Genomic DNA, 22,249 nt, shown 5'->3' with positions numbered 1-22,249 from the left:
GTGATTCTTCAGCACCAGATAGGGTTGCCAGCTCCAGTTTGGGAAATATCTGGAGATTTTGGGGTGGAGCCTGAGGAGGGTAGGGATTGGGGAGGGGAGGGACTTCAATGCTATAAAGTCCAATTGCCAAAGCGGCCATTTTCTCCAGGTGAACTGATCTCTATCGGCTGGAGATCCGTTTTAATATCAGGAGATCTCCAGCTACTACCTGGACGTTAGCAACCCTAGCCCCAGATGATCTGGGAGAACAGCTCTCAAGCTGCTATTTATGTGTTCTATGGAGAAATACTTTCTTTTGTATGCCCTGAATCTACTCTCAGTCAATTTCACCTAGCAAGTACAAATTCCATTATTATGGAAGAGGAATAAATAGTTATTTGTCCACTTTGTCCCCACTGTACATAACAAGCTAAAAAGTCTCCAATACTTTACTTTCACTTGGAGGGAAGGGAACTCTGCACATGCGGAGTGGCTCCTTGCCAAGTTGCCGAGAGTGCCAGCATTTTTATAAACAAATGGTGGTTGGAGGGAACCACAGTCTCAGTAAGGAGTAATAGCAGAGAGTCTTATTTAGACAGCCAGAAGTATATTAACGCCTCACTCATAGAGGGCCAAGTTAGACATGAGGGCAGCAGCTCTGCTCCAAACACATAAAAAGCAGGTGGTGATGGGTCTGATTTTAGCCTTAAAAAGGATTTATGGAAGGGGAGTGCTGAACCGTCCTTCTGCCCATTGCTTACCTTCCTTCCCACCCACACCCGCCAAAGCCCTTTTCTCCCAGCTAAGCACACTTCAGCTATTGGGGGGTGGCAAAGAAGAGCAAAGCGCCTTGGGTGGAACAGAGTGTAGGTCATCCTCTGTACTCTTCTCCTGTGTGTTCATTTTAATGTTTTGTTATAATTTTTTTATTTTGTAAGCTGCCTTGGGTAGGTTCCTGGAGAGGTGGCATAAAAAAATGTTCTAAAGAAATAATGCACCACCACCATCACTTCTTGTTCTACATGACTGCAGCAGATCTAGGTCATGGATCTGCCATTATCATGTCTAGTTTGGCCCTCACAATCTGGGGGTTGGATCCTAACCGCTGCCAACTGAAAGGATGCAGATCTCCTGCAGTCCCTTCTGACTCCCAGAAATTCGATTCTCAGGGTCGCAAGATCCATGTGGATTAATAGTGATTGGGGGGAGGGAGTTGGGGCGGCACTGGGAAGAAAGAGAATGAGATGGCCCTTCTTGCCTTTTCCAACTGCAGAGCTGTGCAGGAGAGAGAGAAAGGATGTTCCATATGGATCCCCAAACCCCAGGAATCTGCTTTCTAGGTGTTGAAAAGGAACTTGATGGGAGAAGAGCAACACCGCATAGGCCAATGCTTCTGCCGGTGGGCGTTAGAATCCAACCCTGGACATAAGTGGCATTACAGGTTGAGTATCCTTTATTTGAAATGCTTGGGACCAGAAGTGTTTCTGATTTCAGAATATTTGCATATATATAATGAGCTATCTTGGGGATGGGACACAAGTCTAAACATCACATTCATTTATGTTTTTATATACACCTTATACACATAGCCTGAAGGTAATTTTATACAATATTTTTAATAATTGTGTGCATGTGGGGCATCATGGGGAACCTGTCATTGGCACGACCAGCCTGCACCCGTGCTATTTTATTACCCTTTGTGGGCGCTCAAAATTTTTTGGATTTTGGAGTAGTTTGGATATTGGATTACCGGCATAAAGGATACTCAACTGGTACAGCACTCCTTTCTGTAGGGCTGCCAGGTCCCTCTTCACCACCGGCGGGATGGTTTTGGGGGCAGAGCCTAAGAAGAGCAGGGTTTGGGGAGGGGAGGGACTCCAATGCCATAGAGTCCAGTGGCCAAAGCGGCCATTTTCTCCAGGGGAACTGATCTCTGTCGGCTGGAGATTGGTTGTAGTAGTGGGAGATCTCCAGCTAGTACCTGGAGGTTGGCAACCCTACCTTTCCAGCTGTTTCAAAATTTTATATTACAAGGTATAGAATTTGATGAAGGTACTACTAACTGGTGGTGATTTCCCTGCTTGCCTGGAGGATGTACTGTTGCGCTGAAGAAGCGGGTGCCCTGTACTTCTGCCCCCACTAGTTCCGGCCTCCACAAGAGGCAACTAGCAACCATAAGTGTTGGGGTATGCAAACCTCATTCAGATACAAAGCCCTTTCTGTGTTCAGCTTGGTCTAGAGTCTAGATTTCCAAGACATCATTGTCCTTTGCTCTGAGGATTATTTGTGAAAACACTGCCCATGCTAACATCTCATTAACCCTTGATTGTCACATGGGGCAATTGTGCCTGCTAATTTAATCCTACTAAGTTAACCATATCAAGCAGATTGTGAACATTCACTTCAGGCTCAGAAAAGCCTGACTTTTGTATGACAAGAGCAGCTACAAGAAGTGTGGGGGCATTTTGGAATTTTATTTCCACATGTAGGCAGCAATCTCTGCATGAGGGGAAGCCCTTGTTTTAGAAAATGCTCCTTTTGGAAAAGGGCCCCGCACCTTCTGTGACTGTCTGAGCTTTCTTTGCACTTTAGCCAAGTGAGAACCGAAGGGAGTTACCCTACAGCTGAAAATACTCCCAAGAAAATAAACATTTTCCCAAGCCCTGTAGAGTATTTTCTCATGCCCTGGTGTCAGGGCTGTTCTCACCTACTGAGAGTGAGAGAGGAGGGAGAAAAAGGCATTTGTTTGGTGATTAGTGCTGAAGACATTTTAGGGCAATAAATGATTACAGATGGCCGGGCTTCAGACAGTTTGCCTGACAGATAAACCTGATACAGTGTGAGAGACTGTAGTTGCTAAGGCTAAGCAGAGACCTAACAAATTAAGCAAGCTTAATTCAGACAGTCTTCAAACAATGCCTCCACCTGTTTTTCTGTTGCTTGGCCATCTGCTGCTCTTTGGTACCTGCTGCAACAGCAGCTTTCCCATGCAGTAGGTTTTAAGTCATGTCATATCACATCTTGTCACTAAAGACAGCAACGGCATCATCCCAACTAACCTTGCAAGTCCAGCAATTACAGAGGGGGCGCACAACTCGGCAAAATGGTTTGCCGGGAGAGTAGCAATGGCTTTCTCATCACGGATGTAGGGTGATGGCCGATAGCTTCCAGACAGATTCGGCTAAGAGGCAATCAAAGTCAGAAACAATACGACATTACAGGTAGCAAACATTTACAGCTCTGCTGAGTGACCAATTCAAGCCATAATTTAAAGAGAGCTTACCAGTGTAGACAGGCTACATTATGACAATACAGCATTATCTTTTGTATATTAGATTACATTACGCGGTTCAAGTCCAAAAACATTCCTCTGGTAAAACAACTGTAAGAGTTGTAATACAAGGGATGTGGTAAGTTGCAGTTTGTGGTAATGACAACTTTCTTCACTGTTTACACATTATATAATGTGAGCATGGGTGCAGAATCAACAGTGCCCCTGAAATGCTAAGTGTAGCACAGACACCATCTATTATGGCCGGTCCCTTCTACCATACCATGCCATTTTTGGTGGCTAGGACCAGGGCAATCCCCCTCCAAACCTGCGAGAAGATCAGGCAGGTAATGATGGATTTACCACATCAAACTGAAAGCCAAGGTGTACATTTTATTTTAGTGTTTCTATCAGTGTCAAATTATACCCTGGCCCTAGGGTTGCCAACTTGGTCTTGGAAAATTCCTGGAGAGTTGGGTATGGTGTGTAAGGAGGGCAGAGTTTGGGGGGAAGGGAGCTAGGGTTGCCAGATTCCCCCTGGCAACAGATTCCCCCAGATTCCCCCTAGGGTTGCCAGATTCCCCCTGGCAGGGGTGGGGGTAAGGTGGGATTACCAGGAGCAAAGAGTCCTGGGCACCCACAGACCCAATTGGGAGCATGACCAAAGTGCTCAGGGAGAAGGAACGTCTGTCTTCTCACCCTGCACCATTTCCCTGACCCAAAATAGCTCTGAGAGCATGCTGTTTGTCCCATCGGGCATGCCACATACATGGTTACACCTAGGTTTCCCTAATGGGAAATCCCCAAGGACCATTTCAGGTTGGTAAAATGGCATGGGGCTTAAGCTCCTTCTTCTCATGCATGATGGTTCCAATGCAGACTGGGGCCATATGTGCCTGGGATGACATTCCCAACACAGAACTTGCAATATATGTTTGATTGTGGGGACCTGGGGAAAACGTAATGTGCAGTTAGACTCTCAGACACCATGACAAACCTGTGTTCACTTGAGATAAGCATGAATGCAGCTTGCTTGTCATGCTTGCCTGCTCTCTCACTCCTCTTTGTATGCAGAGCACAAATCAAAACTTCCTGTTTTGACCAAACTCCAATCCATGGTGACATCCATATATATGCATGTATATTGATAGGCACATGGGAATATAGTTTCCCCTAAAAACTGTAATTCTAAATATTGCTGCAATCCCTGTTTAGTATCCCAGTCTGTGAGGAGTAAACAAACTCCATATTGCATTCTGGCAACTTTCTTTCATTCACCCACAGATCCTGCCTCTAAAGGCTGGTGTGTGGGTTGCTCATTTCCTGCCATCATAAGGAAGCAACAAGTAACAGTAACAAAGGTAGGTGAACTTGGTCATTAGTAATCTCAGAGGTTTCAAAATCTGTTTACAACAATGACTCAGAAACCAGAAAAGGATCTGTCATCATCACACACGGCCTCCATAAAACCCCTCCCCTTTCCTCATCACATTTCCTGCTTGAATATTCCAAGTTCCATTTAAAAGAAAAGAACATAAACTTCTCAGGTTTTACATTGTACCAGATAGGTAAAACATATGCCAGTTTTCCAGATTTGGATAACTGATCTACATTGCAAATTCTAACTTTTGTGGTTGTGGCGTTTTAATTTCAAGGAATGTATAAGAAAATGTTCTCATTTAAAAAACAAACAAATAAGAAATGCAATAATCAACTAGCAAAGCAGATGTTAATATGACTACTGGGAAACATCCTTCTGGACAACTTTTGCTTCTATCCTGCCTGCCATTGCTTCTTGCTCCACTTCCCTTTATTCTATTGCCATATCAGGGAGTCATGTTCTCTCTTTCTACCTGTTTAGCTGCTTTAGGAAGCAGTCCATAACAGAAATAAGTCTGCCCTCCTTACACACCATACCCAACTCTCCAGGAAAGTAAGTGTGAACTTTGGCAGATCATGAGAGGAAGGGCAGGAAGGGTTGTGTCCGTGTTTGGTTCTCGTGGCCCTCTCTTACATGTCCAAAAAAATGCTGATAGTGATCACCACTTTGGGGCCAGGAAGCGATTTTCCTCCAGGCCAGATTGGCCAGGGATCCTGGAGGGCTTGTTTTTTTGTTTTTTGGCCATCTTCTGGGCATGGAGTAGGGGGTGACTGGGGGTGTGAGGGGAATAGTTGTAAATTTCCTGCATTGTGCAGGGGGTGGGACTAGATGACCCTGGTGGTCCCTTCTATGATACTAGGAACGTATTCTTAGGACTGCAGCCTTATTATCACAGAGGGTCTGACTTGCCTTCGTCCTAGATACTTGAGGGTTTAGGAAATCATTGGAGACCTTTGAAACTAAATTCCAAGAGATCCTCTGTGGTGTCGCTCAATCCCCCACCAGTGGCTAGGGGGGATCTGGCAACCCTAGCTAGCAGTGAAAGTGTTAGACTGGGATGACCGAGGTTCATATTCCCACTTAGCCATGAAACTCACTGGGTGACCAGTCATTCACACTCTTAGTGTGGGGAGGACAAAATGGAGGAGGGGAAAATGATACCTACTACCCTGAACTCCTTGGAGAAAGTGAAATAAAAATGTCATAGACAGACAAACCATTCTGAGGTCCACAAGCATTCTGGGTGAAATTAAGCCACTTCCTCTTTGATTGTAAGCTTGAGGGTTTCAAAGGTCAGGCTGATCTGTCTTTCTGGAGAAACAAATGGAACTTGTTCTTTTATATGGTCGGATGGATTCATTTTATTATCTGAAATGTAAAGCCTCTACAAAGGTTCAGAGAAGGGTTCGTTCAAACCCTGTTTTGTACATAACTTCATAGCACATTAAACATGAAGCGTTGCTTTTAAACCATGTTCTCTGACAATAACAACCAGATCCCCCTTGTAAATCTTGACAGTGAAAGCTGGCATGTGTTATGAAGAGGAGATTGAACAAAAATGTTGAGACAGCAGTGGTATTTACTAAAATCTTGAAAACCTGAGAGCAGTCCCAGGCTTGTCACACGACATCCAGATCAGGCTTAAAAGACAAAGCAACATTGACTCCAACAGAGGGTCCAGGAGAGCATCTCAGCTGCAAAAAAGGTCAGCATTTACCTGCTACCCCCTATGTATATAGGAATGTGTTCTTCTGTATGTGTAATGAGCATCAGACAGAAGGGAAGCATGGGCTTAAACTAGGGCTGCCAACTTCCAGGTGGTGGGTGGAGATCTGGGATTACAACTGATCTCCAGGCAACAGAGATCATTTCACCTGGAGCAAATGGCAACTTTGGAAGGTGAACTGTATGGCATTATACTCCATTTAAGTCTCTCCCCTCCCCAAACCCTGCCCCAAAATCTCTAGGTATTTCCCAACCCAAAGCTGGCAACCCTAGCTTAAGTTGGGGTGTGTGTGTTACATACACTCCAACCACTATGTAATGCTACTTAATGTGGCTTGTAATGGCTCTTTACTTAGTACAACACCCAGGCTTGTTTTGTTTGTATTTTTAAAAGTGCCAGTACCCATTATATAAGGTTGTCCCAATTTCCATGAATCCCCCCCCCCGTGGACTTGGGAGAGCCCAAAAAAGGTGCCACTACACAGTACCAGTTAGTACTATCACACACAGACATTTTAAAAAGTGCTGAAAGCACCTAAAACCAATCTACAGCTTTATTAATATCAGGATCACCACATTGTACTTTTGCTCTCTGCCTTACAAAGCCTCTGTATATTTCAATTAATGCTGAGAGACCAAATCGACTGCTTTTGTATTTTCAAAGTGGCCATTTTTTAACTTCTCTGTTCCACTATGTTCCTGGTATGGATCTTGAAACTTATTTTGCACTCCAACTATCTCATCTAATTAAATCTGCAACCCTTCCTGATCTCCCTGTCAAGACCGCAAGCCTTGGGCTCCTCCAGTGCGCCATGAAACATCCACTCCTCTTTATCTTTTGTTCTGAACAACCAGCTTGATGAAGAGTTCTTGGTAATTTGAAAATTGCTCACTACTTTGTGCTAATGTTGCTGGTAATAACAAAAAGGTCTTACAGGGCTGTCTTTGGAGGGGGGGCTAAACATAAGAAGATAGCATACTGTTGTATTTTGACACCAAGAAACACCTAATTAAAATTGCCATTGTTAAACGGTAGAGACTGGGGTGCTCGGGTATGCTACTATGATGCCCATGTAGGAAATCTGTGTCAGATTAATGCAGACAAATTATTTCCAGTACTATACTGAAGGGCCCTTCTGGGATGTCTAATTTCACACCATTTAGAAACCCATTTAACTGGCTTATGTCCAAGTACAACAACAGCTGAATACTTCATGGACTGGCAACTACAGTCCTCAAACAACTTATTCTGGAGTACACTCTTCACATCTACAAACTGTTTAAAGGCATGTACAAATGGTACAACATTATTTGAGTGGAAAAGCCACTCTGGAGAAGTTCTGTTCATTTGAGCTATTTTCTCTCTAGTATGCAACTTTCCTTTCCTTTATCCCTTAGAAGCTTGATCCATTGATCTTGAGCAGTGTGAATCTAATATTTGAGGGATATAAGAACTGAAATAAATCTTGCCACTGACAATGTAGCCTTGGGATCCCTTTCGCTTAATAAAAAAGGCATTATGTCAGACACAGAGGCATTAGATTTATATGTTAAAAGGGGAGAGATATAGCATGATCGAAGTTTCTCATAAAAGCAGCATTCCAAGAGTGCATGAGCTAATGAATCAATAGAGTCAGAAGGGCAAGGACGGGTCCTGTCTAGGTATGGTATATTCAAAATCCTGCTTTGCATAACCATGGAGGGGTTATGCATCCTGCGAGAAGCCCAACAATGACAATTTCTCATCTAAGATTTTTTGCCATGAGGATTTAAAAGGGTCATGCTTCAGAGAAGCTAGGAGCCCCTCAGTGCTAAAGCGCAGCTTAAGTTGTAACTTAAAGGCGGCCAACCATGCCCTAGCTTTGAGTGACATTTGGCCAAACTCAGAGCGAAGGGCAACTTTGAACAAAATGGTTCTGCAAGTTTGCAGCAGAAACTGGATCCAAATGGAGCTGATTGACTACCATCAGTGATGTCATGGAACTGTCTATTATCTCTGGGTTTGCAACTAAAAAACAACACATTGTGCTTAAAAATATATTATTCATATCTTGCCTATCTCTACTCTGTCCTGACCTGGATGGCCCAGGCTAGTTTGATCTCATCAGATCTCAGAAGCTAAGCAGGGTTAGCCTTGGTTAGTATTTGGATGGCAGACCACCAAGGAAGTCTGGGGTCACTATGCATTGCACTAGGCAATGGCAAGCCACCTCTGAACATCTCTTGCCTTGAAAACCCCTGTGGGGTTATCATCAGTTGGATGCAATTTGAGAGCCCTTTCCACCACCATCTCCAATTCTAAAACACAAAGCAGCATACACAGGGTTCCAGAAAGCCTCTCATCGAGGGATAACCAGATCCTGCTTAATTTTATGTAAGCTTGTTCATGGGCCTTTAAAAAATATTGGGATAAGGTCACAAATGAATGCTTCAATTAATATCCCTATAAGTAGCACTTTTTAAAAAGTAGGTAGTCCATCTGAAGTACTGGGAGAAAGGCAAGACAGACAATGAATTTGAGTTTGAATCACTACTGTGCACATCTGTCATTTACACTGCAATGGTGGGAGAAAGCCAAGCTCGCCTCACCAGGCAAAACTCCCTGTGGCTTCTGTTTTAATGGTACATCTTTACTTTGTCAGCTACTTGCAGCAAAATGTGGCAACAGATAACTTTGTGCCTCCTCTAACATGCAGCTGTCCTCATGGAACATCAGTGCAGGTTAAGTGAGCAAATGTCCAGGGCTAAATCTGCTGAACAATGTGGTTGCCCAGATATTACATTGCTTGGATGCGGACTGGTGGTCACATTTGCACAACAAGATTTTGTTTGCCACAGGGGATGGCATAAAAGAGATGATTAAAATTGGGTGGCTGAGCCATTCCACACACTGTCCTAACAAAACTGAATTGGGACCTTAATATAATGTTCATTTTCTTTCACATTTGCAACAACTCTAGGACATTAAAGCCTGCTCTGAAACAAAGCCCACCTTTCCACCCTAGCAAGCATCAAGCAAAGAACAACACCAACACTTTCGTATTGCTAGCAAACAATAATCTTTTCATCAAGCAAAACAGAAGGTTGGGGATTCGATTTGTTCCTCTTTTATATATCTAGTCCTTTTTTCAATGTGAAAATGTGGACTCTGCTTCTCAAGGCTGGGAAGTCCTTGTGACATGAATAGCTCTAGGGCTGAAGTCTTCCTGTTTCGACATGGGTACAAAGTTTCTCATGGGCCTTTACGTCAATAATTTACAGGAATAAGAAGGGTGTGATTCTGTGTCTTAAATAAGGCAGTGTAAAGGGCCATACAGACCATCCACAAACAGTGAGCTGTAGGAGCATGGGGACAGCCAGGAGAGGACACATCCCACTTTGAGGATATAATCCCAGATTTTTCCTCAGGCCATTTTTTAAAAGTGGCACATAGCAAACTGTAGTCAAACCTAATATTAAAGGATATGTATGCCTCGGTGTATTGTCAATGTTGCATACTTGGTAGGTGGTAGTGGACTAATGCCTTGAACTGGATAGCCCAGGATAGCCCAGTCTCGTTAGATCTCAGAAGCTAAGCAGGGTCGGCCCTGGTTAGGATTTGGATGGGAGACCACCAAAGAATACAAGGGCTTCTATGCAGAGGAATGCAATGGCAAACGACCTCTGAACATCTCTTGCCTTGAAAACCCTTCAGGGTCTCCATAAATTGGTTGTGAATTGATAGCAAAAAAGAGAACTAATAATGGTTAAAAATTACTGGCCCAGAGAAACCAGAAATTATAAGTGGGGCTCACGACGAAATGTGGCAGCTTGTATCGTGAACCTCCTCCCCTCTCCCCCCACCCCGACTCCAGCACCACTCCCTGTAGTCTCACCAGTTAGAAGCTGACAAGAGAGTTTAGGTAGGGTGGTTCAGGCAGCAGCTACGGAGGCAGGCAGGTGAGGAGGAAGAAGAAGAGTTGGTTTTTATATGACAACTTTCTCTACCACTTAAGGGAGAATCAAACCGGCTTACAATCGCCTTCCCTTCCACCTCCCCACAACAAACACCCTGTGAGGTAGGCCGGGCTGAGAGAGTGTGACTAATCCAAGGTCACCCAGATGGCTTCATTTGTAGGAGCAGGGAAACAAATCAGGTTCATCAGATTAACCTCCGCCGGTCATGTGGAGGAGTGGGGAATCAAACCCGGTTCTCCAGATCAGAGTCCACTGCTCCAAACCACCGCTCTTAACCACTACACCTCGGAGGCTTCTCACGCACCTGCTGCCTGAGCTACCATCCCTAAACTTTCCTGGTGGCTTCTGTCCAGTGATACCGCACAGAGTGATGTTGGAGGCATGGTGGGGAAGCCTGGGGATGACAGGGACCTCAGTGGGGTACAATGCCATAGGGTCCACCTTCCAAATCATCCATTTTCTTTAGGGGGAGTGATCTCTGTAGTCTAGAGATTAACTGTAATCAGGACAATACTTATTGCCCCCCCCCATTTATCATTGTTCCTCGCGATAGCTCTGTGAGTTGTATCAGAATGTAAAAGTGTTGCAGTGTTTACAGCTGCATGTTAGGGGCACCTTGGCACCAGTGATAAGGACCCCTAGGATTTTGTACCCTCAGTTTTCCCTCTCAGTGGCCTTGAAGGACCCTAGTTGGAATTCTTTGTCACCAGCAGATCCATTTGTGGAGAACTGGTGTATTATTCTGCATGGAGGAATGGACTGGTGCATTTCTTCATAACAGGATCAACTGTCTTGACAAAGAAGTAATTGACAATTAGATTCACTCACAGTTAACTATCTGGGGTGTCTCTCAGACATAACAAGGGAAATTCTGGGCAAATATCTATTATGCAAAAACTTTCTTTCTTGAGGAAAAAAACCAAAATAAAAGGGGTACCCTAATAAGGGATATGACCAGGTTGAGGTTTGGGGGTGGGGCCTGGAGGATTGGGAGTGGAGCAACAAAAAAGGGGGGGAGGAGAAAAGTCTCAACCAAATATGTGGATAGAACTTAAAAGGTTGAGCTAATTATACACTATAACAAAATAATTACATTTATTGCAAGGTGTACATGATAAAATTGTTAAAAATACAGGGCCTGGAATTCAGGCTACATATAAAAATATCAGCTATAAAATTCTTCTACACAGTTGATATACAATCAATGTAAATGACCAATGCTAGACCAGATGCATTTCGGCCTGAATAGGCCTTCCTCAGTGGTCATAAATACAGAAAGTTATTAAAAACACATCTGGAAATAAACCTTATGAGATATTGTTATCTGAAAATAGAAAACAATAAGAAAAGGGAGACAAAAAAGAAAGTCGTGTTAATTTTACTCATATCCACCCTCCAAAGCAGTTATTTTCTCCAGGGGAACTGATCTCTGTCATCTGGAGAGCAGTTGTAATTCTGGGAGCTCTCCAGGTCCCAACTGGAGATTGGCAACCCTAGTTCCCCTGGATGAAATGGCTGTGTTGTAGGGTAGAGTCTATGGCATCGTACCCCTCTGTGATCCCTCCCCAGGCTCTACCCCGCAAACCTCCAGGTATTTCCTAACCTGGAATTGGCAACCCTATCTCCTTCCCACCCAATAGCCAACCTACCTTTATCAGCCCCTCTGTCTTCAGCTTTCCCTCTCCCCACCCCCAACAGCCTCTACCTAGGAAAACTGTGGCCCATTGGTGTGGTGCTGGCTACTGGGCTGGGTCCACTTGCACTGTGGGGAACCCTCAAGGAACTGTGGGGTGGAATCTCACTATCCCCCTGTACTCTCCTCCTTCCCATCCTCCTGGCAACCACCATATCCTTTCCCCGGTCCCTGCCTCATTCTCTCCTTCTCAGCCATTCACCAACCTACCTTTTTTTCTGCCTGCCAACTTCAGCTATATTTATTATTTATTTAATTCCTTCATACCCACACTTTTCTCCAGTGGGGACAAAAGCAGCTTATATTATTTTCCTCTCCTCCTTTTTATCCGTACAACAACCTTGTAAAGTAGTTTAGGCTGAAAGTACGTGACTGGCCCAGAATCACCCAGTGAGCTTCCACAAGAAGATGGGGATTCACACCTTGGTCTCCCAGACCCTACTCTGAAGTTCTTACTGCTACACCATGCTGGCTTTCATAGGGTCACCGCTGTTGGACAGTAGGCCTAGTTAGGTCATGCAAATCCAGTGGTATCAAATCATCCAGAAGTTGCTTCAAGATCTAGAGTTGCTAGTCTACAGGTGAGACCTGGAGATCTCCCAGAATTACCACTGAACTCCAGATGACAGAGATCTGTCCCCCTGGAAAAAATAACTGCTTTGGAGGGTGGACTCTATGGCATTATACTCAGCTGAGGCCTCCCCCCTCCCTAAACCTTGCTCTGCTCAGACTGCACCACAAAATCTGAAAGATTTTCACGACTTGGAGCTGGCAACCCTAGTCAGGCCTGGCCCCAAGGCGCCCTCCCTCAAAGGTCAAAATAGGCCTGGAACAAGCTCTGCCCCCCTCCCCTTTACTTTTACTGACAGCACCAAGCCTTGGAATGTTGTGGCTGCCTAGCAATAGCACTGAGGGAATCTGTTGCTTAAAGCTACAGGCTCTCCTTTTAACCTTTTCAAGTTTTTAAAACCCCCAATTCTTTCTTTTTTTAGATTTTACACTTTTCTGCAACCCTGGGGCCTTTTTCAGATTTGTAGAAAGATCTGTCTTGCCTGTTCACAGCTCCAATCACCAGATTTAAGTATAAGATTTGGCCGACTTTGCTATTAGAATATAAGGTTTCTGCCTACTGATAAGAATGTATTTAAAAGTTGACCAACATACATCTTTTTACCACATTGATTATAAATCTGGGAGGGCTGTTGATGTGCTATATTTTCTAAATTAAAAACAGGCTTGATATAATTTCTGTAAATCCTAATAACATGCCCTACTTACACCTCATTACGCCCTGTATTCTTGTCTTCCAACATCTCTTCTTGAACAGGTACTTATACATAAAAAGTCTCACACCCAATCCAACCACACTTCTTTATTGCTTCTCAAGAATCTGCATAGTTTTCACTTTTGTCTCAGCTCTCCGGCTTTCCCTCACCCTTTGCCCTAGTAAATCTCATGTGCCTTTAAATGAACCATATTCACCTGCTTCCTTTTCCTACCATTCTCCAACTTATCTTTTGTTCCAAACATACACACAACCTTTTTCTATGCCTCTTCTAATCTCAGCATAGCTAGAAGAATCAGGTTATTATCCTGACAATGCAATTATGGACCTAGAAAACACAAAAGACATGCCAGATGGAGTCTAGAAGTGAAGCTGACAGATTTAGCTGGAACAGATTTTCCCAAATGCTGGGTAATTTGGGATGTATCAGTGGAAGATACCTTCTGATAGCAGAAAAGTACCCAAATTCATATAATTTCACTTCTTCATCCTCAAAATAAGGCTAAGGGTGCAGTTACAGAATACTGGTAATGCTATTAGTCTGTTGTGTATCACTGCTTAGTGGAAAGACATCTTTTTTTTTTAATCAAACTTATTTCAGCATCGCTTTTTATTTAGCTTCCAAATGCAGACCATTCAAATACTGTTGTTGTTGTCTGTTGTTAAAATGGCCTCAATCTACTATTGGTCTCATTAATGAAATAAATGGTGACTCTTGAGATTAAATACAAAAATGAAGGGGGAAATACAGTATTATGGAATCAAGATAAGAAAGTTAATTCAAAAATAGAGAGATAGGAAAGGTTGTAAAAAATGGAGCCAGAGAGGAAAATGCCAAATTGCTAAGGCAGCAAATAGTGCCAAATATTTCACATACCTGACCTGCACGTTGTAGAAGCAGCTATTTTACAAAAGGTGATGAAACTAAGTCTGATTTGAAGCCTTACTCATCAGAAATGGGAGGAGGAAAGACAGGAGAATGGTGATACTCCCAGAAACAGTGATGATAAATTGCATTCAAAATCCTAATTTTCTATTAGGCACAGAAAGAACATATTTGATTACCAGTCTTGGGTATGGTGCTCACAGAAAACAACACCAATGCAGAAAGTCTGGGGAGGGAATGATAAATTTCACACAAGGAATGAACATGCAATCTGGATACAATAAATACATTTAGTAGTAACTCAGTTACATAAATCAGTAGGTATTATTCATACACATTTGTGTTAAATACAGCAAACCCTTTACCTCTATAAATTGGAAGGTATGATCTTGTACATACAACTGTGATTTTTCCCATAATTAGGCCAGACAGAAATAGACAGATGGATGAGATGAGGGTGGTGGGCTGGATGAGAGAGGGAGATCTACTAGGAAACAGAAGTGTGGTCCAGTCACGGCGTAAGTAAGGAATACAGGACTGGCCCCTAGATCAGTTACCAAGAAGCACAGAATGACACTGCAACTGCCATGTTCCCTTATGTCTTGGGCATGCCATGCTCCTTTGATTGCATGTGCAGCAATGGTGGAGCAGTTGCAGGGCTCAGTTTTGCTCGAACCCCTTGCCCTAGATGCCAATGTTTGAAGAAAGGCTGTGATTATTTAGTGACAAGGTCAGGATCCACTACACATGCTTTGAGGCACCCTTCATTGTGAATACTTCACAAGCTCCCAAATTTGGCCTTGTTAACAGGAACAGGATACAGGATTTAAAATCTGGTTTAAATTAAGGTTTACCCATAATTTGTAACGGTCATTAGCCGATTGCTATTGTACACAACTCCTCAGTACATTATTTCTGCCTCAGCCGGGGCAGACGCTGTTGCCATGAATAATCTTGCTGCCTCCCCTTCGTTCATTGCAATCACTACGGTTGCTGCTATTAGAGTTGTAAGGGCCATGTTTGATGTGGGAACTCTGGAAGATAGCAGCACTGTCATTTTATTGGGAAGGGGGGTCATTGTTGCATTATCACAATCAAATGGGGAGCCATTTCATGCAAACCACTTCCTACAGGACTCCGTGCCCACGCCGTTCCATTGTTAAGATGAATTGGGCCTAAAGGCTGACTCAAACCATAAGGCCCCCATGTGGAGTTTGCTGAAAATCAACTCCATGCAGTTCTCCACACGGAGGCTGCCAGATCTGAAAGTTGTTACTCAGCTGATGTAAACAGATTTAAAGGCTCGATTGATTTGCAAAATAAATGGATTAGATGCATGCAAATCCACACCAAGAGTTCTGCACTTTCACCTTTCTCTTCAATTTATAGTCAGCCGAATGTATGATGTCTGAAGGATCAAGCCTTGCTTTGGTGAAGAGAAGGGGGGGGGGGAGAGCTGGATTTCACGACTCTTTTGCACAGCCTGCACCATAACTGCAACTTTGACAAGGTTCTGTGCCGACTGCAATGGCTGATTTTTTGTTATTGAATCATACCTAACTTTGCACCAATGAAACTGTCTCTTAGTATTATTAGAAAACGTAGGCTTTTAGTTCTTCTTTGGAGAATAACTATGATGTGTTTTGCTTCCTGTGGCCCTGGAAATCAATGGTCAGCGACCGGTGAATTTGGTAGCCCTGTCAGCATGTGTGCTTTTGCTCTATCAGAGTTCCATGTACACTGGCAGGCATGGGGGGGGGGGGCAGGTAGAGCCCATAGGTCTGTCACTAGTCCCCTCTGCCCTCTAAATAGGAATGTTGTGGGATCTGTTACACCCTGGAGTCTCTCTCACCCATGCATACACATCACTTGATTACTGTCCAAGGTATCTGACAACTGGATGTGTGAACTGATGAGACCCAAATGTGTCATGTTTGAGATGATGTAGAAGTTGTGCCTGCAGAGGTATATGTGTGTGTGAGGCCTGCACACACATGCAAGCCATTGATGCTTCAGTCTTCATGTGACAGGCATGCATGTGTTATCCTGAGGTGATAGCTGAGGCCAGAAAAAAGTCCACCCACACTTGTTCTTTGCCTCAGCCTTGAACTTAATTGGCCTCTGACTAGTTTATGCACATAAACCACACTTTGAAGTGATACAAATCTGCAAAGTTGCAAGCAGGACAAGACCCTTGTGGAAGGCTGATGGATATAAATTTGACAAGGAAGTGAAAAATTTGTGGCATGGAAGTCAAAGCACTGAATAGTGTCAGCTGTAATACAGAGGAAGGATACTAGCAGGCCAATCTTCTAATACCAGAAGGTTTTCCTTACATAAAGTTGTCTCGTTTTTTAAAAACAAATGGAAACATACCACAGAAACTGCAGCTCAAACTTTGTTTTCAGAAGTGCCACAACTCCTGCTAAAAAGGAGAGTTGCCCTGAGTTTAATGTCCAGAGCAGGAGGCTGGTGCCTCATTAAAATCAAGCCATAAATGTGACCTAAGGTCACAGGTCATTGCAGTTGAGAAGGGGCGCCTGCCTTCAAATACCTGCAAAGCTTCCCATTAAAAAGCGCCCATAAAACCCTCTCACGTGTGTGGTCCCAACCCACAGCCTCCTTGGGAGTCGATAAAGACCGCCATGGGAAGCCCCAGCACATTGCGGTCCCAGGTCCCACTGGTTCCCAACCGGGGGTCCGTGGACCCCCAGGGGTCCACGAGAACTAAATTAAGGTCCATGAAACAAAGTTATAAACCCATAATAAATTAATATTTTCAATTAAACGTTCTCTATTATAAAATATATATTCAAATATTATTCTAAGTTTAATGTTTAACTAACAGTGATGATTAAAGTTTATTTTCAAATTCTTGGAATTTTTATTTTGCACCTTGGGGTCCCTGCACCGAACAAAAAAGTCCTAGTGGTCCCTGGTCAAAAAAAGGTTGGGAACCACTGCCTGAGAGAGTTAAAATTCACTGCAACTCCCCCAATGGCTTTCCCAACCTGCTTACTAAGAACTATTTATTGTAAAAGCGCGATCTGCAGAAGCATCAGGCCTGCAAACAGAAGCTGACGGGCAATCCCTCCAATAACCCCCCCCATAAAAAAGAGGGGGGGGGGAAATGTGCACCAACAAGTAAAACAGCTGAAGCAGAGAACCCTCCACGGCTCACGCTCCCACAGCAAACCCCGCCCCTCCGAAACTCCGTCATCTTCCAATCAGCACCAGAGAGAGCAGGGAAAGTTACTGACCCGGCCTTCCCCAATGCGCGCTTTCTCCCGGGAGGAGGAGGGGGCGGGATCGAGTCAAAGAGCGACGGCTCATTTGCATGACCCAATGGGGTGGCCGCATGCAAACGAGAGGAGAGACGGTTGGCTAGGGGTTGGCAGGATAACTCCGGCCGAGGGAGCCTTTGTCCCTCAGACGAGCCGTCGCGGCCGGCGTGAGAGGGACTCGCCCGGGGGGGGGGGGGAGAGAGAGAGAGAGAGAGAGAGAGAGAGAGAGAGAGAGAGAGAGAGAAAGAAGGGGGGGGCGGGGGCTGCAGAGCGCCGGAGGAGAGCCAGGAGCGGGAGCGGCTGGGAGCGGGAGCGAAGCCCCGCGGGCGGCCGGATCGAGCCCCACGCACGGCCGGCGGCCGGATCGCTCGAGGGCGGCCCCGTGGGCAGGAGCCGAGCGCGCATCCAGTTTGCCAAGCAGGAAGGAGGAGGTGGGGGGACAAACAGGAGGAAGCCAGGGCAGGGCGCCCCGGCCCCAGCTGCCTCTCCCCTTTCCCTCCTTGCAAAGGAAGGATCCGCGGCTGCAATATGACTCTGGAAGAGCTCGCTGGCGACCATCAGACTTTGGGAAGGTACGGGACGTCCCTGGCGCCTCGGCAGGGCCGGGGCGGTGGGGGAGGCAGCGTTGCCTGCAATGCCGAGGCGCTCCGCAGAGGGGTCTGGTGGACGGCGGTGCTGGGCTGGAGGGGGACGGTCGCGCCGGGCTGCCGCCGCCTCACAGCTGTGAGGGGGGAAGGGGTGGGTGGGACGGGAAACGGCGGGGCAAAAAGACAAATAAATGCCTGAAGGGGATCTGAGAAGAGGCGGTGCGGGAGACAGGAGATCTGCGCGGGGGGGGGGTGAGGCAGAAAACGGAGAGGGTGGGGGGGGGGAGGCATGGGTTGTTCCTGACAGGAGAGAAACCCATGCCTGCTTCCGTGCGAATCGCTGAGGCGGAGGGAGGGTCTGCGCCCGCCGCTTCCTGGGTCCGACCCCTGGAGATGAAGGGGCGGGTTCGGTTCAGAGCCTCCGCTTTGCCCCGTGAGGAGGGCGCGGGGAGGTGGGGGGTGCCGCGGGGTCGCCACCGAGACGGCGATGCGTGTGTGCGTGTTGCTCCCTCTTGCCTGGAGTGGGGCTTGTTGTTCGTCGGTTTAAAAAACCACAACCCCCTTACTGGTGTCTCTGGCTTCTTGCAGCATGGCGAAGGTAGGGGATGCCTTGGAGGAAGTCCTAAGCACAGCCCTGAGTCAGAGAAGCATCACTATTGGAGTCTATGAGGCTGCCAAACTGCTCAACGTGTGAGAATTGATATATATATATATATATATTGGTACCTTGTTATGGGTTGATTCACAATAACCACTTCCTTGGGCTGCTGCGCCTGATGTCTTGTCTGTTTATCTCCTCCTCGTTCTGCCTGAGGAGACTCCGGCGCACTCAAGATCTGCTGTGTGCCTAAGGTGGGATCTTTTATGGCGTGTGGAATAGGGTTCAAGGGGCTAATGTGGCCAAACAGTAATGTAAATGTTTGTTCATCGGTGACAGGCGTGCCGGGCACGCAGCAGAGTTTCTCTACGGGCCAGATTTCAGAAGAATGTCTATCCCTTTTACCCAGAATGCTCGAGTTCTAAGCGCCCAATGACAGTTGACACAATGGGAACTGCTGACCGGCGGTTTTGAAAATGTGCCCTTCAGTTTAATGCCTAAGTGTAATCAATTAAAGCAAAACAAAACCGCCTTTGTCCTTTGAATCAGAGTATTAGACGCGGCACACATGAAAAATCAATCCGTTGGATGGGAGCGAAGGATCAGCCACATCCACTGTAACGTACCTGCACTTCGCTTTGTGTGTAGCCAGAGTTGTTGGCTACACTTGTGTGCCCTGTGATTTTAGTTCCTGTTTTGTCCCTTTTTGTTATTGCAAAGTGGACGGTTGTTTGTGGGGCTGTGACTGACTCAGCTTCATTGTTTTATCCCTGCAGGGATCCAGATAATGTAGTGCTTTGTCTGCTGGCTGCAGATGAGGAAGACAATCAGGATGTTGCTCTACAAATTCACTTCACCCTGATCCAAGCATTTTGCTGCGAGAATGACATCAACATACTCAGGGTGAGCAACCCAAGCCGGCTAGCTGAGCTGCTGCTCTTAGGTGCCGGTGGGGGAGGTGAGCAGCCTGCAGACCTGCACTGCATACTTGTGACGGTAAGTGCCACCTAGAGCAGTGGACCAGAGTGACCCAGCTACTACTTTGGGGGCTCTCTCTTGGCTGCAAAAGTGGCATTTCTTTGAGATTAACTTGAATTGCAAATCTGTCTAAAAGATCTCTAACCGTCATCCCTTCAAGAGGAATTTGTTAGTTTAAGCTTGGTAGGTACTGTGGTGATTCGTTCAGTGTCCTTGCGTTGGTGCACTTGGCTCTTTCAGGTTAACAAGGCAGGGGGACTGAACTTTAGGTAGCCTTTTCCTCTGCACAAATCCCATCATAGCTTCTGTTTGCTCACAGAAATTTTCGAAGCACAGACATGTTCAAACACATTCCATTTTGTTGACAACAGGAGAGGACAACTCCATGAGTCACTTTCCTACAGTAACTCCCTGCCTATATTTGTCTTCCCTTATTACTAATTAGCTCAGGTCATTTGTTAGATAGCTCAGTGTAACTGTAATGAAAACACTGGTCACTATTACTCAATGCAGAGTTTTGCTCAGAATTAAATGTGATTTGTGGGAAGTTGAAGTCATAGTTCAAAACACATGCTTACATGTTTTAAAATGCACATGCTTACATGTTTTAAAATGCACATTTCCTGTGCCAGTACTTTCACAGTATTTACTCGAATGCAAGACTAGGTTTTTGCACAGGCATGCCACAAAAAAGAGGGGGTTGTCTTACATTTCCATACAAATTAGTTATGACAATCATTTTTTGTTATGTGTAACATTTTTAAGAGGGTCACTTTCCTTTTCAATAAATACAATATTGTATTTTTTAAAATCAAATGATTAAAAATGTGCATAGAAGGGAAATTCTGTTTTTTTCATTGGTGGGGGGAGAATAAGTCATTTTATCTCGGAGTGTGAAATTACAGAAGTGTGAGGTTTACCTGACCTAATGTCCTGATTTTGCAAACATTCATTGTCTGTTTTTTGGTCGGACTGTATATAGACATTTGAAAAGTTAAGCACTTAAGATTTACTTTCTGCTTAACATAGGACATATTTAATACAACCAAAAATGGTAATCAAATTGTATTAAGACTACTGCTTAATCTTGATCATAAACTATGCTACGGGCAACTTCCTAAAATAGTCTGGATCAGCTGATGAAATTTGTGTACAGGTTATATTCCTGACTCACAAAAGGCAAGTTTAAGCACCTATAAGGTTTTCAGTTGGATTATCTATAACCTTGACTGCATCCTTTACTACGAAAAAGAAGTGAGCTGTGACTCATGTAAGCTCATACCCTGCCAGAAATTTTGTTAGTCTTTAAGGTGCTTCTAGACTCTTGCTCTTTTCTGCTGCTACAGACAGACTAATACGACTACCCATCGTGATACTAAAAAAAAGAAAATGCCATAATACACAGTAAAATCTACTGTGGCAAACACGTACAGAAAGCCAGATCTAAAGAATCCTGTAAAAGATGTTCGGTTGCTACAGAATAAAGGGATCAAGGGTCTATTTATTTTATAAAATTTATATCCTGCCCTTTCTGCCCTCACAAGAGCCACCAAGGTGGCTAACAGTGTAAAACAGATAAGATAGAGCCACATTTTAAAACCATTAAAACAGAGTTAAAATGCATACGAGACAAAAAACAAAAACAAAAACCAGCAATTAAAACATTGGTTAGGAAGGAGGGATCACTGAGAAAATTCCAGAGGAAACAAACAAGTCTTCACCCACTAGCAGAAGATTGCAAGAGAAGGGGACAGACAAATTTCCCTGTTGTACAAGAATAGTTCCTAGCTAAGACAACTTGTGTCATGTATGGATAGGCTTGTTTTATTATAGGCAGAATTTCATTTCATGCTGAAATAATGGTCCTTCTTTTCTCTGTAGAATCCACATGCCTCTCAATGGAAGGATCCAGCCTTGAGTCAGCTGATCTGTTTTTGCCAGGAAAGTCGTTACATGGATCAGTGGGTCCCAGTGATCAACCTTCCTGAACGGTGACAGTATATGGAACTAATTTGAACTGGATTTAAACAAAATTTGCACTGAAGTTTAAAAATACTTTAGAAGTTTGCTCAGGAAGTAATTTCTCAGCATAACACAAGGATTACAGTAACTGATGTCAGGTGGGTAAGTTGAGGTTGAGCTGTACATTGTGTGAAACCGAAGGATGTTTGACTGCGCTGTTGGGGAAAGACAGATCTGAAAACAGAAGCTGTGTTTGAAGGAGCAATAGGAAGTCCTTGGAGGAAGTCAGGCCTCTATGACAAGGTTCTGAAAGCAGGGTGGCAAAATTCCTTTGAAAACACACCGAATGCACTTGGTTGGAGTTGTAAACGAGCAACTTTTCGTTTCCATTTCTAAGTATCTTTCACTCATATGAGCTAAAATGGTTAATAATTTTTTAACCATTCTATTTTGTTTCTTAAGTTTTTATTCTAAGAAACATTAAATTATTTTATGATATTAAAGATTTATTTATGCTAGGGATTTTCAATAGCATTTTGCTTGCACCACATGTATTAAAAATGTTTGAGTAGCTACATTTTAATAAATTGTTTGAAATTGGACTGTGTTCACTCAAATAAAAATTTAAAAGCCACTGAAAGTGGGTGGATTTGTTTTCGTGGC

General features: G+C 44.4%; 1 protein-coding gene across 1 annotated transcript; it reads left to right on the top strand.

Moving 5' to 3' along the window:
• The first annotated feature begins 17,976 nt into the window (after positions 1 to 17,976).
• Positions 17,977 to 21,631, top strand: GADD45A (growth arrest and DNA damage inducible alpha). The gene is made up of 4 exons (XM_056845102.1): positions 17,977 to 18,033; positions 18,637 to 18,738; positions 19,423 to 19,642; positions 21,506 to 21,631. Exons 1-4 carry the CDS (start codon positions 17,990 to 17,992, stop codon positions 21,617 to 21,619), a joined length of 480 nt encoding a protein of 159 aa, XP_056701080.1. The 5' UTR covers positions 17,977 to 17,989; the 3' UTR covers positions 21,620 to 21,631.
• The last annotated feature ends 618 nt before the right edge of the window (positions 21,632 to 22,249 follow it).

Source organism: Euleptes europaea, chromosome 2, assembly GCF_029931775.1.
Source record: "Euleptes europaea isolate rEulEur1 chromosome 2, rEulEur1.hap1, whole genome shotgun sequence".
Classification (NCBI taxonomy): Eukaryota; Metazoa; Chordata; class Lepidosauria; order Squamata; family Sphaerodactylidae; genus Euleptes; species Euleptes europaea.
This window is presented reverse-complemented; position numbering and strand designations above follow the sequence as displayed.